The sequence below is a fragment of the Drosophila yakuba genome, chromosome 2R, assembly GCF_016746365.2.
Source record: "Drosophila yakuba strain Tai18E2 chromosome 2R, Prin_Dyak_Tai18E2_2.1, whole genome shotgun sequence".
NCBI lineage: Eukaryota > Metazoa > Arthropoda > Insecta > Diptera > Drosophilidae > Drosophila > Drosophila yakuba.
The window spans coordinates 8270974-8285648 of NC_052528.2; the positions used below are offsets into that span (position 1 = coordinate 8270974).

At 40.9% G+C, this 14675-nt stretch overlaps 5 protein-coding genes across 7 annotated transcripts; 1 reads left to right on the forward strand and 4 right to left on the reverse strand.

The window, feature by feature from the left end:
• Nucleotides 1-3972: 3972 nt before the first annotated feature.
• Nucleotides 3973-5991, reverse strand: LOC6529683 (zinc finger protein weckle). The gene is made up of 3 exons (XM_002090640.4): nucleotides 5732-5991; nucleotides 4316-5670; nucleotides 3973-4257 (listed from the first exon to the last, which is right to left on the reverse strand). The coding sequence occupies exons 1-3, from the start codon at nucleotides 5879-5881 to the stop codon at nucleotides 4227-4229; spliced, it is 1536 nt and encodes a 511-aa protein (XP_002090676.1). The 5' UTR covers nucleotides 5882-5991; the 3' UTR covers nucleotides 3973-4226.
• A 504-nt stretch (nucleotides 5992-6495) lies between these two features.
• Nucleotides 6496-7000, reverse strand: LOC26535686. Of its 2 annotated transcripts, none has more exons than XM_015197434.3 (2): nucleotides 6890-7000; nucleotides 6496-6805 (listed from the first exon to the last, which is right to left on the reverse strand). In XM_015197434.3, exon 2 carries the CDS (start codon nucleotides 6717-6719, stop codon nucleotides 6567-6569), a length of 153 nt encoding a protein of 50 aa, XP_015052920.1. In that variant the 5' UTR covers nucleotides 6720-6805; nucleotides 6890-7000; the 3' UTR covers nucleotides 6496-6566. The 2 variants fall into 2 exon arrangements, with proteins under 2 accessions (XP_015052920.1, XP_039228214.1); XM_039372280.2 differs by having other exon boundaries at nucleotides 6898-6991.
• A 376-nt stretch (nucleotides 7001-7376) lies between these two features.
• On the reverse strand, nucleotides 7377-7619 carry LOC120321031 (male-specific sperm protein Mst84Dd). Its single transcript, XM_043206907.1, has one exon. The coding sequence runs from the start codon at nucleotides 7617-7619 to the stop codon at nucleotides 7476-7478; it is 144 nt and encodes a 47-aa protein (XP_043062842.1). The 3' UTR covers nucleotides 7377-7475.
• Nucleotides 7377-10360, reverse strand: LOC6529685 (tubulin gamma-2 chain). Its single transcript, XM_002090642.4, has 6 exons — nucleotides 10240-10360; nucleotides 9974-10176; nucleotides 9156-9746; nucleotides 7800-9090; nucleotides 7681-7739; nucleotides 7377-7622 (listed from the first exon to the last, which is right to left on the reverse strand). The coding sequence occupies exons 1-4, from the start codon at nucleotides 10286-10288 to the stop codon at nucleotides 8560-8562; spliced, it is 1374 nt and encodes a 457-aa protein (XP_002090678.1). The 5' UTR covers nucleotides 10289-10360; the 3' UTR covers nucleotides 7377-7622; nucleotides 7681-7739; nucleotides 7800-8559.
• Nucleotides 10361-10696: 336 nt separating this feature from the next.
• On the forward strand, nucleotides 10697-14601 carry LOC6529686 (protein pigeon). Of its 2 annotated transcripts, XM_015196915.2 has the most exons (9): nucleotides 10697-10856; nucleotides 10915-11319; nucleotides 11377-11678; nucleotides 11736-12899; nucleotides 12956-13188; nucleotides 13248-13462; nucleotides 13525-13749; nucleotides 13828-13974; nucleotides 14088-14179. In XM_015196915.2, the coding sequence occupies exons 1-8, from the start codon at nucleotides 10793-10795 to the stop codon at nucleotides 13950-13952; spliced, it is 2733 nt and encodes a 910-aa protein (XP_015052401.1). In that variant the 5' UTR covers nucleotides 10697-10792; the 3' UTR covers nucleotides 13953-13974; nucleotides 14088-14179. The 2 variants fall into 2 exon arrangements, with proteins under 2 accessions (XP_015052401.1, XP_002090679.1); XM_002090643.3 differs by lacking the exon at nucleotides 13828-13974 and having other exon boundaries at nucleotides 14088-14601.
• Nucleotides 14602-14675: the final 74 nt, after the last annotated feature.

Below are 14675 nucleotides of genomic sequence, written 5' to 3' on the forward strand. Positions count from 1 at the left end.
AACTACGAGTATAATGAATGCAACCGAAATCCAAAAGTAAATTAAAATTCAAACTGGCTTCGTAGAAGTGTTTTTAAGTATTATAAGAATATGCATTAGACTACGAAAGCTCCGAACGAAATGCTTAAACCACTAAATTATTAACAACATACCATATAGATATATGCAGCTAATTGAATAACCATTGAGTGTGTGTGTGTATACTTTTTGTCCAGCACCCAACGTAAAACAATCTCAGATCAGAGTTACCCTTTCAAACAGATCTGAAATCGTTTTTCGATCGTGCCTGGACCTTTTCAATAAGTAGGACTTCAATTATGATATTCCGTCAAATGTTTTCAGTGGATAATAGGCAAGAGATACGGGAAACCAAATATATTTAATATGCATGCTTGAGTAGTGTCTGTTTGGATGTCTGTAATTTGTACGTAACTCAACATAGCATTAATGACAAATGATCGGTTCATTGCCCTATTAGTTTCCCTTTTTTCGCATTAGATGTAGGCTATCTCTACGATTAAGTAGATTAGAAATTGAGGAACAATATCGATTCATTGGATAATTTATTTAGACCTTTTTAGCGCTTGGTCAAGAACTTCATCGAACATTCAAGTAGCAATCCAAACCCACATAACAACTAACATAAACATAAATGATAAATACCAAACAAAATAATTAACTATGACTGATTTTATACACGAATTGAAAGGATTTACACAACAAATTATACACATATACATACATATATATGACTATTTATATTTATAATGTTGCTACTATATTAAATTATAAAATAAAACAAGTTGACGTTGAAGCCCCGGATTAAGTCCAGGACCTCTCCATCTGTAATACATTTTACACTTTAGGCTACTTAACGCTACATTCTTGTATATCTACGAGTATAAAAACTATATTTATGTGTGTGTTTAAGGCTAGAAAACAAGCCACTTAGTAGTGAACTCAACAGTTTTTTAACACTCAAAAACAACAAAATCTTAGACTGCTTCAAAAACGTAAACGTGAAAAAATATGAAAATATGAAACACTCTTGTGAAATAAAATAACCATAAGACTCGTTTAGGGAATTTTTCTGAACAGATTTTCCGTTTCCTTCCGCTTTTTTTTCTCCCTATGCACTTGTTTAAACTGAGAAACTATAACTAAATTGACTTAAGCCGAATGCGGATTATCACTCTCAATAAACTAAAAACCAAATCTCGAAATGCGCAAGACAAACAAGAACATGAAATGAATATTTTCGCTAATTTTTCTAGCTGCAAATAAAATATTTATATACATCCGTGCATATAATCTTTAATAATAATGCATATACGCAAAGTAAGGCATATAAACTGTTTGTTGTTAGCTGCTTATTCTTCCTATTGAAGATTACAAAAAATAAAAAAAGACTAAAAAAAAAAATTCATATCCCAAGCATTTTTGTAATTTTTAAAGAAAAACGACATATTGAAAACAAACTCTAAAAATACGCAAAAAACTAACTAAAGCATAATTTTTAAGCAGATCATTTTAAGAAAAAGTTTATCTAACTTTAAATGAAAACCAAATGGGCAATGTATTATGCAATAACTAAATAGGAAGCTTGAAAATACTTCTGTTTATCAACCATTTTTTGTTGAGGTAATTATTGATTAAAACGGAACTGCGTTTGGTAACCTTAAACCTTTTAAAGTATATTTTGATATCACGTTGTAATTATATTTCTATCCAATTTAAGATGGACACCTTTCTATTTTTTCATGAAACCATTTGATTTATTTAATTTTTAATTTTATTTCTTGCAGTATTGCACAAATTGCACAGCAACATCAATGAAACCAGCAAGAGCTACTTGGCAGACAGAATACAGCAACATTTCATTTGAAATAGAAAAGCAAGAGAAACGAAATATTTGTAATTACCAAACATTCCCCATTGTGTTATGTTGAATTTGTTGTTGAAGAAAGGAAGATGTAATGTAAAGGCGATGCATGGACAAGTTTACGTTACGCAATTATTTTAAATCAATTTTGGGACTCAAAAATTATATAAATATTAATGTATTTGCAATTAGTGTAAATGAGTCTCTACGGTCGAACCGCACACAAAGAATTCACACAGACAAGAATCAACGTTGCTAAATCATTGAAATATGCATAAATGTTAGCTCATCTTAATCATAATCAATCATTCAGCATAGATTTTAATATTAATAACGCTATATAGTGCAACTAAGCCGATCATGGTATCATCATCTAGTCATCATGCATACATATATGTATTTTTATAATTAATTATTATTAATATTAAATAAAACAAAAATGAAACAGAAAAAGGAAAAAGAAAAGGAACACCAATCTAATGTTAAATGTCGTTATAATTAAGTTTTCTTTGTATACACATATATATTATGTTTAGCTAACGATTTATCAATTTTCCGTGTAAGGATTGATTTTTATGTCTCCCCCAATTTGAATTACTCGCTAAAGCCAAGTTAAATTTGAACATACACAAAAAAAAAGAAAGAAGTGAATTCTATATACAGGGTGTTGCTTAAATGGCTTTCATATACTACGTTGTCATATGAAACTAAGACATTTTATCAGCTAAAGTAATATGTTTTCTTTATGGTTAATTGTTTACACTGTACGTTCAGTTACAAATCGTATATTTCGCTCAAATTTTGTTTTACACGTAAGAAATACAAATAGAAAGAAAAACGAAAAGAAAAAAATGTTAAAGCAAGTGACAAGAAAATGTGGAAAATATGGACTGACAAGCAAATAATGTATATCATTGAGGGTTGGCATTTTTATTCAATACTTATAAATATAAATCTATATTACATGTAGACTTTGTCAGGCAGGCCATTCTCAGCTGTTTCGAACGAGGAAATTGTTAACTTTTTGCGTTGAAATGAAAAGGAAAATAAAAAGAAATATATACACGCCCACCAAATGCATACTATATGCCATATACTGTTTCTAACATGCATACAAAGATTTAACCACAGTACAGAGCAATTACAATTCGGTTTAAGTTTGTAACTGACTTAACTTAACTTACTGCCAGGATCAGCTCAGCTCGGCTCCTCAGATACAGATACAGATACCCTGCATGATACTCACTCAGTCAGTCACTCAATCAATCATCTATCACCCAGTCATCATCAGTCATTCAACACTAGACACTAATCCATCTTTCCCGCAAATCCAGCAAAATTAAATGTAATAAGCCCGTAAACCAAGAAACTTTTTTGAAAAAACGAAACCAAAAAGCATTTAACTTGAATTTTCTACATTTTTGAGCACAACCAACTGTTTTCTTTGTAATTTATTTAAACTCGTCAAGAAAAAAATTAAAATATAATCATAATCGTAACTAAATTGAATACGATGTAATTGAATGTGAACGTTATTAACTCATTAACTATTATTATTACCTAAGATTCCAACTGTATGCGCATTTTATATATATACCTATATATAAAACATTAAGGCAAACCCAAAATAACAACTCATTAATGTAATGTGTAAGAGAAACAAAAAGTACTTACAGTAAATTATATATGAATATTTTTATACATGTGGGAAACGTAAAACAGAGAACGAATCATAATAATTTATTAAAAGCTGAAATTTGCTAGAGTGGCGAGTTCAAAAACACCTATTTGAATTGGATATGACAGATTTTAAACTGTGCTCAAAGATCCAATGGCAAAGTAAACAGCGTCAGCGAGAACTTGAAATATAATAAAAGAAGGAAATAAAAGTCTTTTTAATGCTTAGGGGCCACAATTTTCGAAGTAATTAAAAAATGAAAAACATGAAATTATTATTATATTAAAATATGGTATTAATTAACATTTAAAAAATGTTGTGTAACATTAATATTAAACCAAACAACAAGAACAACCAGCAACAACAATTGTATTGTAAGAATTTCTATTTCCATTAAACAACAATAAAATTATTTTGTTTTTAAATAACTCAGATGCCTTTTATTATTCGATTAGAAAGTGTGTTTTGCTTCGTTTTTGCCACTTGGCAATTTAAAAGAAAACTTTCCTATAATTATATCTAGATCTACGTTTGGAAAATTGGAGATTGCACATTCCGATCTGATGCCATCTAAAAGGTAAAAGATATTCGTTAAATGATACCTATATTTAATAAAAGTAGATTGAATAGCATGCTAAAGCTAGTTTTCTGTCGAAAGCATACACTCTATGCTGTCCCCTTTGGTAGCTTTTGAGTCCTGAAAATAAAGCATTTAAATTAATTCAATAAACTAGTTTTCCTTCATTTAAACTCACATAACGCGAAGTTCCTCCAACGTGGGAACATTGAGGCGAGAGGGCAGCCTTGCTCCATCCTCCTGCTCAACTTCCTGTGGGTGTTTCTTAAGCTTGTGCGACCGGCAATTGGCGTTGCACGCAAAAGACTTGCCGCAGTAGTTGCAAACATACGGTCGCAGCCCAGTGTGGCTTAGCAGGTGGGTCTTAAGCGTTTTTGATCGCTTGAAGAGAGCCCCGCAGACATCACACTTCAAGCGACGCTCCTCCGTGTGCACGACCTTATGCATGTTCCAGGTGCGTCGTGTCTGCAGCTTTTTGCCGCAAATGTTGCACACGAAACTGGGCTCCGCATGAATTTGGTAGTGGGCCTTTAGACGCGCGCGGTTCTTAAAGCCCGAATTGCAGACGGTGCACTCGAAAGGACGACTTTCCGTGTGAACCAGCTTGTGTTCATTTAGTGCTGTAATTGTCTTCAGTTGCTTGCCGCAACTATCGCAGATGTATGGCTTCACATTCTGGTGGATACCCTCTTTGTGGAGCTTTAGCGCAGTGGCAGAAGATAGAGTTTTGTCGCAAATATCACAGGTTGTTGTCGTTTTGTCCACCTTCACACGCCGCTCGATCCTGCGGCACTCGCGTTCCAAGTGTTTCTCATACGAGGCGCGGTTTCTGTAGACTTTCCCACATTTCTCACAGTCCATGCGACCCCGTTTGGCCTTCTCCTCCGCAGCTGATTCCGAAATATTTGGTGTCGTTGCCACTGCGAGATCAATTCGCTGGCAATCTACAGGCTGAAACTCGGCATCTCCATCACAGCTGTCAAGCATTTCTGACTTAACATCATTCTTGACTGAAACCGGAGAGATTATGCTGTCGACGCGAGATTGCGAAAGTTCTTCTGGAGACAGTTCGTCCAGCACATCCTCTATATCAAGTTGACTTGTGTTTTTTTCCAACAGAATGGGGCCCAAGTCGATAAACTCTTGCTTAGGTATCTCCATTTCCAGTGTCTTTTTGGCTTGAGGTAATTGGGAGGTTGCCTTCCTTTCTGATATTTCGATTTCTTTGCTGCTTGTCTCTGGCATAGGCAATGTTTTGGCGCGTTTTTGATAAGCATTATTAGAGTCCAGACTCGCTTCCATTTCTAGGGCAGGAATAGGCTTGATGATGTGCGTCCAATCGTCCCCGCATAGCCCATACTGCTGACGCAGTGCAGCCAAATCCAGTTGCTGGTCGTGATCCGTTTCAGTGCGTCGCAGAACCTCAAAGATGTCCTGCACTTTGGACACATGCTCTGCAAAATCGATTAGTTCGCTGATGAGCGTATAGCACTCCGTGCACAGCACGCTGCTTGACTCATCCTCCAGTTGCACCTGGAGAACAAATGTTTCATCTTATCGTTGCAGAAGCACATCCTTTTCCCTAGTGACTTACCTGCACTTCGAAGTACTTGCGAATGGCCATTATCATAACATTGTCCCAGGCTCCCTGGGAATTCCCATTCATTTGCACCCTTACGTTGCCATGAGCGTCGTCCTTGGCGCACAGGCGACACCAGTTCAGCCAGTGGCTGCCGTCCGTCATCTTGGCAATGGAACCAGTGGTCTTTCTGGACACCTTATCGTAAAGGAAAAGCAGTTGTATTGTTTACTTTTAGTTCAGATTTGATTCTTGTTCGGTGAAGTGTGACCAGATACAAATTCTCTTGGTCAGGCCACGGGAAATGCCTAACGGCATTTTCGCTTAACCCTTATGTTATGCACAACGTTCTGAATGCAGACCGCCGCTTTTAATTTTTATACCCGTTACTTTTGGGGTAAAAGGGTATCCTAGATTCATTGAAAAGTATGTAAAAGGTAGAAGGAAGCGTCTCCGACCATAAAAAGTATAAATATTCGTGAGCAGGATCCATGTAGAGTCGATCTGCCTATGTCCGTCTGCCCGTCCCTGTGAATGTCGAGCCAAAACGGACACGCTACCACTTAAAATTTTGTTTATTTTTTTCCCCCAATTTCTACGGATATTCCATGAACAGAGTAACTGAGTAACGGGAACTCGACGATAGTGTACTCTCTTGTTTTTATTTCAGTAATTCGGCTGGTCAATTAGACATTTTAGCTTTTCCAATAAGATAGATAGAAATAAACTATTTAAATGAATTAATCACGCATGGGGTATCTGATAGTCGAGGAAGTTGCTAAGCTTTTCTAATTGTTTTATTTCGGATTTGAGATGAAGAGCGGTATAGTCTGAGTAACTTCAGTTTTAGTCAGCAACAGCACCTGGGGCTGCCACTGCATCCCGGAATGCAAGTTCTCCGGCAACATGGCACTGCGGCAGTTCCAGTCCAGCAATTGAAACAAAAGTTGGTGCACTGGATGCAGGCGGGTAGATTGCAGCAGCCTCCTGGATTGCAGCACATCTTGGAGCGGGATTGTTCGGATGAGAGTCAAAGGAAAGAAGAACCCACGAAAAAACAGGGATCACGGAAACGCACTCACTTGGGAACTTAAAATGGAAAAGTGCGTAGAAAATGTGGTTGATTAGAGATTTAGTTGAATTTAATGTACAATATATTTAAAATATTCTTACAAAGTTACCACGGCAAAAAATTTATTTCCAAAAGGTGTTAGTCATTTGGATTTCCAGTTTTATTTTTGTTGTGTTCAAACCGAGGCTCGGGGAAAGAATGAAGGAATACCTTTTAGGTATTTGGCAACTCCAAAGTGTTGACATATATATCCAATCAAAAACTACTAGATCGGCTGTAATTTGTTCCTTTCGCATTTGGAAGTTGTCAGAAAATGAAAGGCTGTTGATTTAAAAAGCCGAATTTGTATAGCGTGAGGTTAAAACCTCTGCTGACGGAAGATCACGTAGTGAAGAAGCACACTGCGAAAATTTGCGAAGGAAAACAAGTTAGTCTCCTGTAGTTATATTTAATTTTATTAAATAAACGAACTTTGCAACCTTTGAAACTGCTTAATACATAACATAATCAAAACCTCTTGTCTATTAATTTAGCCAAAGAGAGGCTGAATACAGAATCCATTTTCTGGAATGCAATTGACACAAGCTGTTACATATTTTGAATTCGTTTATTACGACATGTGGGTATCTACGAATGTTTCAGGTACTATATTGTAGGACGTGTTTCGGCACCTAGCTTGTCCCCACTTCAGCAGCAGCCCCTGGGGCCGCACGGCATAAAGGTGCACTGAATGTAAGCCGGGGTGCAGGGCACACAACAGAGCTCCACGCAGCAGTTGTAGCATCCGCCACACGGATCGCAGCATCGGGGTCCACAGGGTCCGCAGCACATGATCTGATGAGCACGGGGATAGTAAAGAATCGAACATAAATTCTAAATGGTTTAGGCTTACGATGTTCTTTTGCTTTGAAAGCAGCGTTTAGTAATCCTAATTTCCTTCTAAAAAGCCAACTAAATGGAATTTAAAATCATATAAGACAGTTCATTTTGCAACGTTAACTAAAAACTTACACTAGGCCTATTTACAGAAATAGGATCTAGGAAACAACACAATAGGCACCGGTAAATGTTGGACAAAAACTATTTTTAAAGGTGTTAACACATCGAATTTTTGAAAACGAATGGGAAATCCATATTGCTTAGTCTGTTTCACAGATATGTGAAATGACATGAAAAGTCGAGGCATATTGTCTATAAAAATTAACGCTTTTCAGGATTAAAAAAAACAGTAACTTAATGCAATCAAATATATAAATATGAGTACCTTTCACTGTAATCGCTGTGGATGGCAGTCCACGTAGTGACGAAGCGCACCTGGAGAGTGTGCGAAGTCGACACTATATATATGTACATAAGGACCGCAAAAAGATATACGACTTTTTCGAATCAACAACATGTTGGGATCGGTTGGGATATCATTCTTCAACAAAACCATATTTTAAAATCCAAAAATATATTTGGTTCTGTTTTCTATGAGAAACTTTAGAGGCCAAATATATATTTTGCCAAAACGTGCCGTCGTCACAAAAGTTAAGATATTTTGTTCTGTGCGTAGAGGTGCGATCATCAGTTCACATCGATCGTTAAGAGGTGTTTTTGTTTCAACTACATCAGGCGAAACGTTCTTTTAGGAAGTGTAATGCGGAAACCTTTTTATTTCCTACACTGATTCCAAAATACGGTGCAAATTATTTTTGATAAAAGTAAAACAAAAAATTAGCATCCATTTTTGATAGAAAAATATGGAAGGTTGTATTTAAATTATTATCAATTAACCGGCTTTCGAAGCTTCGACGGCAGGACTCCACTGGGGATAGTCGATCTGTGTGGCTGCCTCGTATTCCTGCACCAAGCAGTCAACAGTGTCCCGTGCGATGTCCAGCTCCGTCAGGTCATCCTTGAACATGGACTCGCGGCGGAAATTGTCGAGGAAGGCATTGCGCTTTCTCAGCTTATCGTACTGGGCTAAGGCCCTCTTGAAGAGCGCACTGATTCCCGTGTGATTGGCCATCATCAATCCGGAAACCTTGTGAGACGACTGGACGTAAGGCGAACTGCGTGGCAGAGCCACCTGAATGCTGGCCGGACCCCATGGTATAAAATTGGCCAGCTTTCGCTCGCGGATGCGCTGCAGCGACTTGTGCACCTGGGATGGATCCACCTCGCCCTGGATGATGTTCAGTATGGAGACGAAGCACTGGCGGTTCTGTTTGTCCGTCAGGGCGGAAACCATCATGTTCTTGGGCTGCAGAAGGCGACGCATTACATCCAACACAGTGGTCTTTCGAACGCTTGTCTTGGTCTGAAAATGGTTCCCTCTTTTTAATTGCATACTCATTTAGGAACCAAAAAAGAACACCATCATACCTCGCAGTCCGACATCAGCGGAGTATATCCCGTCATCAGGAAGTGCAGCTGGGGTGTGGGAATGAGGGAGGCGGTCAGACCGATGAGGTTGTTGTTCATGTACGAGGGATATCGCAGGGTGGTGGTGCTCAAACTCATGATGGTGGAAACCAGACTGTTGATCTGCGTAAATGTGGGCGTCTGGATGTGCAGTCTTTCGGTGGCGATGCGGTTCAGTGCGGTATTATCCAGGACCACCACACTATCCGCGCACTTGGTCAACCGCTTTAGAGTAAGGATCGAGTTATATGGCTGGACAACCACATCGCTGATCTCGTCTTGATTGGGAAAAACGCTGTACGTCTGTATGAGCTTCTTGGGAAAGCGTTCGGAAAGCCGTTCCAAAACATAAGATCCCATTCCGGACCCGGTTCCGCCGGCTATTGAGTGGCACAACACAAATCCCTCCAGCGAATCGCTGCCATCGGCCTCGCGGTCCAGGATGTCGAACACCTCCTCCTGCACCTTCTCACCCTGGCTGAAGCCGGAAGCCCAGTTGTTTCCTGCTCCACCGCCATGCTTGGAGAGAAACACATTTTCCTGGTTGTACAACTGCAGAGGAATACAAACGGATATTTTGTTATTCCAATAAAATATATGGCAGAATGCTCCTTCTCATAATGCAAAGATGCAAAAGAGTACATTTTATGAAATGCTTACATAAAAATGTTGTACATTTTTTGTTACCAATGCAATGCAAACATTAAGTTTAATAAGGGAAAACAGTTCTTCATATTGGTAAAAACTTGTGATCTAGAAAGATTTTTTTCCGCACTGACCTTGGAATACGGAGAGGTCATGATGTTGTTGATGACCCTGGGTTCCAGATCTAGGAGAACGGCCCTCGGTATGTAATGGTTGTCATCCGCCTGATAAAAGAACACATCCTTGCGATCCTGACCATCGGTGGCGAAGTCTTCAAGGACGCCATCCGGGGAAATGCCGTGCTCCAGGCACAATCTCTTCCAGAACTCGAAACCAACTGCGGAATTGATTGATCTCGGTCACGTATGGACTTCTCTCGACTTCGCCTTGGAGAACTTACTTTGGTTGCCACATTGGCCCAATTGAAGGGTTATAATCTCGCTTGGCATTTTCCTGAAATTTCAGTTGAGTTTGTTTCGCATTCTTTCTCAATAAATTATAACTGTGCAACTGGGGATGGAAATGGTTGGCATTAATATCGATATACCTGAAGATCAAAAAGTACGAAAACTGTAAATTACATATTAGTATTACTTATTTCCTTGACTATTGTTTATGTTTTAATTATAGTTGTGTTTAAAAAAATTTAGATCTAAAATACTCAAATTCAAAGTTTTCTCCATGTTTTGAAATGTTTAAGTTTAAAAATGATTAGCCATCTTTATATATACCATTTTTTAAAATCTTTTTATCGAATTTTATATTCAATTTTTGTTAATTTAAAAGTTTGCATACGTTGCCTAGCTTTTTTAGTTGCACAGCACACCCTATGGCGGGGTGTAACGGTTTTCAAGAGTCGGTATTTTCAGAGGACCGCGCAACGTTCACACTGGCAGGCTGATTGAAAAATTCGTTGCAAATGTTTATATACGAATATTGAATAAAAATCAAAAATGCTGCGGCAGGAGAACTTGGCGGCCAACTTCTGCGGTCTCCTAGCCAGCCAGGGCTATAAAGGTGAGCTCGTATTTGACCTATTTACTCAGAGCGTCATGGATGTCTGTAAAAATCGTAGAGAAGGCAAACGAGTGGCGCATTTTGGGTCAGGAACAGGATGGGTCTCTGCTCACGTCCTGGATATTCGAGTACTCGGACGAGGATCAGCGTAAGGAGACGTGCATTGGTCACTTTCACGCCACCAAAAAGCAGCTGCGACTCCTTTGGACCCTCGACAATTGCCGTGAGATTGTCCAGGCAACGATTAACAGCAGTGTCACGTTGCTATCCTTTGTGGAGAAAACGGAGGGCAAGCTCTATCAGGCCTTTATCGTGGAGGTCAGGAGCTCCGAAGGCGGCACGACCACGCCCCTCAACTCGGAGCCCACCAGCCGCCAGATGATGACGCAGTTCCTATGGCGCGTCGAGAGTGCCACGCGCACCTGCTGGCAGGACAAGCTCCTGGTGCTTACCCACGAGGAATGTAGGTGTTATATTTATCACAAACCCACATATAACTCCAATTCGGGTACTTTTTTAGCCATCAAACAGTTCAGCTGCGTGGTTAAACAAAGCTCCACAACATGCTCGACTGGCGGAGGCGAGGGCAGCGCTTGGCGGCTAGACACCAGCATACTCACCTACGAAACACTGGCTAGGAACTTTAGCTGGGCCCAGTGGGATCCCGAGTGCCAGGCCCTCTACTACATTCACTTGAAGCCGAAGGCCAAGAGCCTAAGTCTGCTGGACGAGAGGGAGGAGGCGGGCGAGCAGACCACTCCCACTTTAAGCCCCACGCTTTCGGCCTTTCAGTTCAACGAAAAACAGCCCACAGAAACAGTGGTATGGGCTATAGTTTGAAGTGTAAGGTATCGGATTGGTCACATCTTTTCCTTCCAGCTAAATATACCCCTGAATTTACCGAAGCTGCCCAATGGATCTAAAGAGGAATCTCCAAGCTACGATGACGATGCAGTTCCCTTGCGCGTGCACGATAGTTCGCTAAATCTTATCATTTTGGCGGACACCTCGGGCATGTTTTTCGTCTGCCACTACTATCTGTACCAGCCGATGCAGTCGGAGCAGAAGGACGTCCACTTTGCCTACTCGGTGACTTTACTTCACCATGGCTGCGTTGTGCACTGCGTCATGCCCGGAGTGCCGTGGCAAAAGGCCCGTCTACTGAGGCCAACATTTGCGCTCCACGGACAGCATCATCTGCTGGTGTCGTCCGCCTTTTTTGTCCATCTCTTGGACGTGGGATTGCAGCACGAACCGAACTGCCATATCGTGTGTGCAGCCCACAATCGGAGTCCCGATATCACACAGCTTGTGCCTTTGCGAAAGTGGGGCGCCTTGGCTTACGATGCGGCCACCTTGGATATGGTCTCGTTGACAGTGCCCAAATCCCATTTGATAGAGGCTTTCCGTAATGACAGCTCGCTGAACAATAGAATCAGCATTATCCACTACTTCCTTTTGCACTCGAATGATATGGATGTGTTGGCCGAGCTACTGAACAATATCTTGGAGCGTCCGCTCTCCTTAGATACGGTGGCTCTGTTGAAGGAGGCTCTTGTGGCTGGCAGTTATGCGGCTGCTGTTCGAGGACTACCAGAGGATGCCAAGCCACTGATGAGGCTTCTACCATTGACCACTGCTTCAGCCTCACGACCAATTCACGCAAAGGTAGCTGACATAAGCGTGGGCCTCTCCCATGAAACCCTGCACAATACCAGCATGATGCTGCTCTCGCCACAGCAGCGCCTCTCACCTTACCGCACGGATATCTGGACTCGATTGTGGGACCTTCTCAACGAGTCTGCCAAGCAGGAGCAGCCAAGATTCAGTGCTGAGCAGGTTACGGAGAAGTTGATCTTTAGCCTGGCATGCTACCAGCCTGAGGCTCTGTCCAGATGCACCACGCCCCTTTCGCCAGACGCAGGCACTGGTGGATTTGGGGACTACAGCAGCGGAAGTGCTTTTCCATTCAGCAACGAGGTGCTGCCCTTTATCGAACTAGAGGGATGCACAGCCAGTAAGCAGGAGCACGTCATTTCTGTGGTGAGTTGGTGCATTATCTTGTGGTATCATTCATATTAAAGTCACGACACTTTCAGTATCTGCGCGAACTGAGCGTTCACTTGGTTAAGCACACCTCAAAGCCCAACACTGGCTTCCGCTGGCTGAAGGAGACCTTTTTCGAGCGCTCCCAGGCTCCAGCTCATGTGCATGCGGTGGCTTCGCAGTTCGTATCCGCGCAGCTCGAACTCTCGCGGGCTCTTTGCTCTCTGGTTTGCCGAGCTGCGGGCCTAGATGCGCGTATGGAGACCTCGAGGGGCTTTCAGTTGATGTGGGTTAATAACGTTTTAAAATCTGATCCGTTTTCACTTACATTTGTAATGATTGCAGTGACCAAATGGCTGCCAATCAACAGCACTCCCTGTTTCTGATCCTTGAGCGTTATTGCCTTGCCGTGGAATCGATTGCTTTTCCCCTTCCCGAGGGTTTCTCCTCGTTCTTCACCTATTTGGGCTATCGGGCGCTGGGCTATGATATGTTTCTGCAGTATGTGGAGAATCATGTGTTCGAACTGCAAGTGGATGTGATGAAGGCCATTGTTTTCGGTTTGTTTTAAATGTATAATTATTTTGGACTCTGTTTAACATTGATCTATGAATTGCGCCAGATATTGAAGATTCCCCACTGGGAATCGAGCGGAAGCTGTCACTTTTGTCGGCTCTTCCGAAGCAACGTGCTCAAAGGCTTCTCAAATGCTGGCAGCATCCGGACAGCCTTATGATCCGAGGACGCGAGCATGCGGCCAACATTCTGTCGGGCCAGCAGCAGGAGGTGTTGCACCAGCAGAGACCCACGGCCTGCGCGAATCAATCGCGGAATAACGCGCGGAGCGGTAAGAGTAATTTTCGTTACCCGATCGTAAACACTTAACTTTTCATTTGCACACTCTTCACCCACACATGTTGTCCAGCATTGGGCAAGCCCCACACTGTGGTTTGCCACTCGCTGCTTTTGGTTTTTCTGCTTTTCATTCTAACCACGGTCGTCCTGAGCATATCGAGTTATGTGTTCAGGCAGCGCCCGCTCACTTGGTAGAATCCATACCCATCGTTGACCGGTAAGCAACGCTGATCAGTGTTCGCCAGTCGTTGTCCCATTTGCACAATTTGTTTGTTGTTATTAAACTTACCAGTTCAGCTCCCTAATTGACAAATGTTGATATTTTTGCAGATCTAACTGCCGAAGCCCTTTCGCCACTGGACTCCTTTCTCGACCTGCTGACGGCCAAAGCCAGTCTAAACGAATTGGACTATAATCTGCTTATTGAAACTACTTTAAGCTCCATCGACCAGTTGAAGCTGGAGGCTTGAATGTAATGTTAAGAGTAATGAAGTATTGTGTCAAATTATCAAGCACTTTGTTCGGTCACTAGGCATCCCATCCATCCAAGGCCAGTTTACAAATATTCCAAAGATTTGATTTGTCAAACGTATTACTTAAGATTTTCCTCGTGCAGCTTCGGTCTTAATTATGGTTATGTGTGCTTTTAGTATAAATTTCCTGTTCCTATTATGTGTGTAACGACATACACATTCCATGTCTGTAATTATAAGTTATTTGTGTTGTTTATTGGTGTAACTAAAATCATGTACGTATTTATTTATTTTGTACCTATTTATTTTATGTTACTGCGAGGCAATTGTATTTGGCTTTCTATAATAAACTAACGATTTATAATGGAAAACTGGTCGTAGTGTTTTTTTTGGTAACATGAGTTTAATTTAAAATTCAATCCAAAACCACAATAAAAATATGGAT

Bases quoted from the DNA above. Each gene is read 5' to 3' on its own strand.
- LOC6529683 (XM_002090640.4), bottom strand. From the start codon at position 5,881: ATGACGGACGGCAGCCACTGGCTGAACTGGTGTCGCCTGTGCGCCAAG. The intron at 5,671-5,731 runs GTAAGTCACTAG...TTTGTTCTCCAG, and splicing joins GCAAGTACTTCGAAGTGCAG to GTGCAACTGGAGGATGAGTC. The intron at 4,258-4,315 runs GTGAGTTTAAAT...CTTTATTTTCAG, and splicing joins TTGGAGGAACTTCGCGTTAT to GACTCAAAAGCTACCAAAGG.
- LOC26535686 (XM_015197434.3), bottom strand. From the start codon at position 6,719: ATGTGCTGCAATCCAGGAGGCTGCTGCAATCTACCCGCCTGCATCCAG.
- LOC120321031 (XM_043206907.1), bottom strand. From the start codon at position 7,619: ATGTGCTGCGGACCCTGTGGACCCCGATGCTGCGATCCGTGTGGCGGA.
- LOC6529685 (XM_002090642.4), bottom strand. From the start codon at position 10,288: ATGCCAAGCGAGATTATAACCCTTCAATTGGGCCAATGTGGCAACCAA. The intron at 10,177-10,239 runs GTAAGTTCTCCA...TCAATTCCGCAG, and splicing joins GGGCCAATGTGGCAACCAAA to TTGGTTTCGAGTTCTGGAAG. The intron at 9,747-9,973 runs GTCAGTGCGGAA...ATTCCTCTGCAG, and splicing joins TGACCTCTCCGTATTCCAAG to TTGTACAACCAGGAAAATGT.
- LOC6529686 (XM_002090643.3), top strand. From the start codon at position 10,793: ATGCTGCGGCAGGAGAACTTGGCGGCCAACTTCTGCGGTCTCCTAGCC. The intron at 13,189-13,247 runs GTGGGTTAATAA...TAATGATTGCAG, and splicing joins TCGAGGGGCTTTCAGTTGAT to TGACCAAATGGCTGCCAATC. The intron at 13,463-13,524 runs GTTTGTTTTAAA...GAATTGCGCCAG, and splicing joins GATGAAGGCCATTGTTTTCG to ATATTGAAGATTCCCCACTG.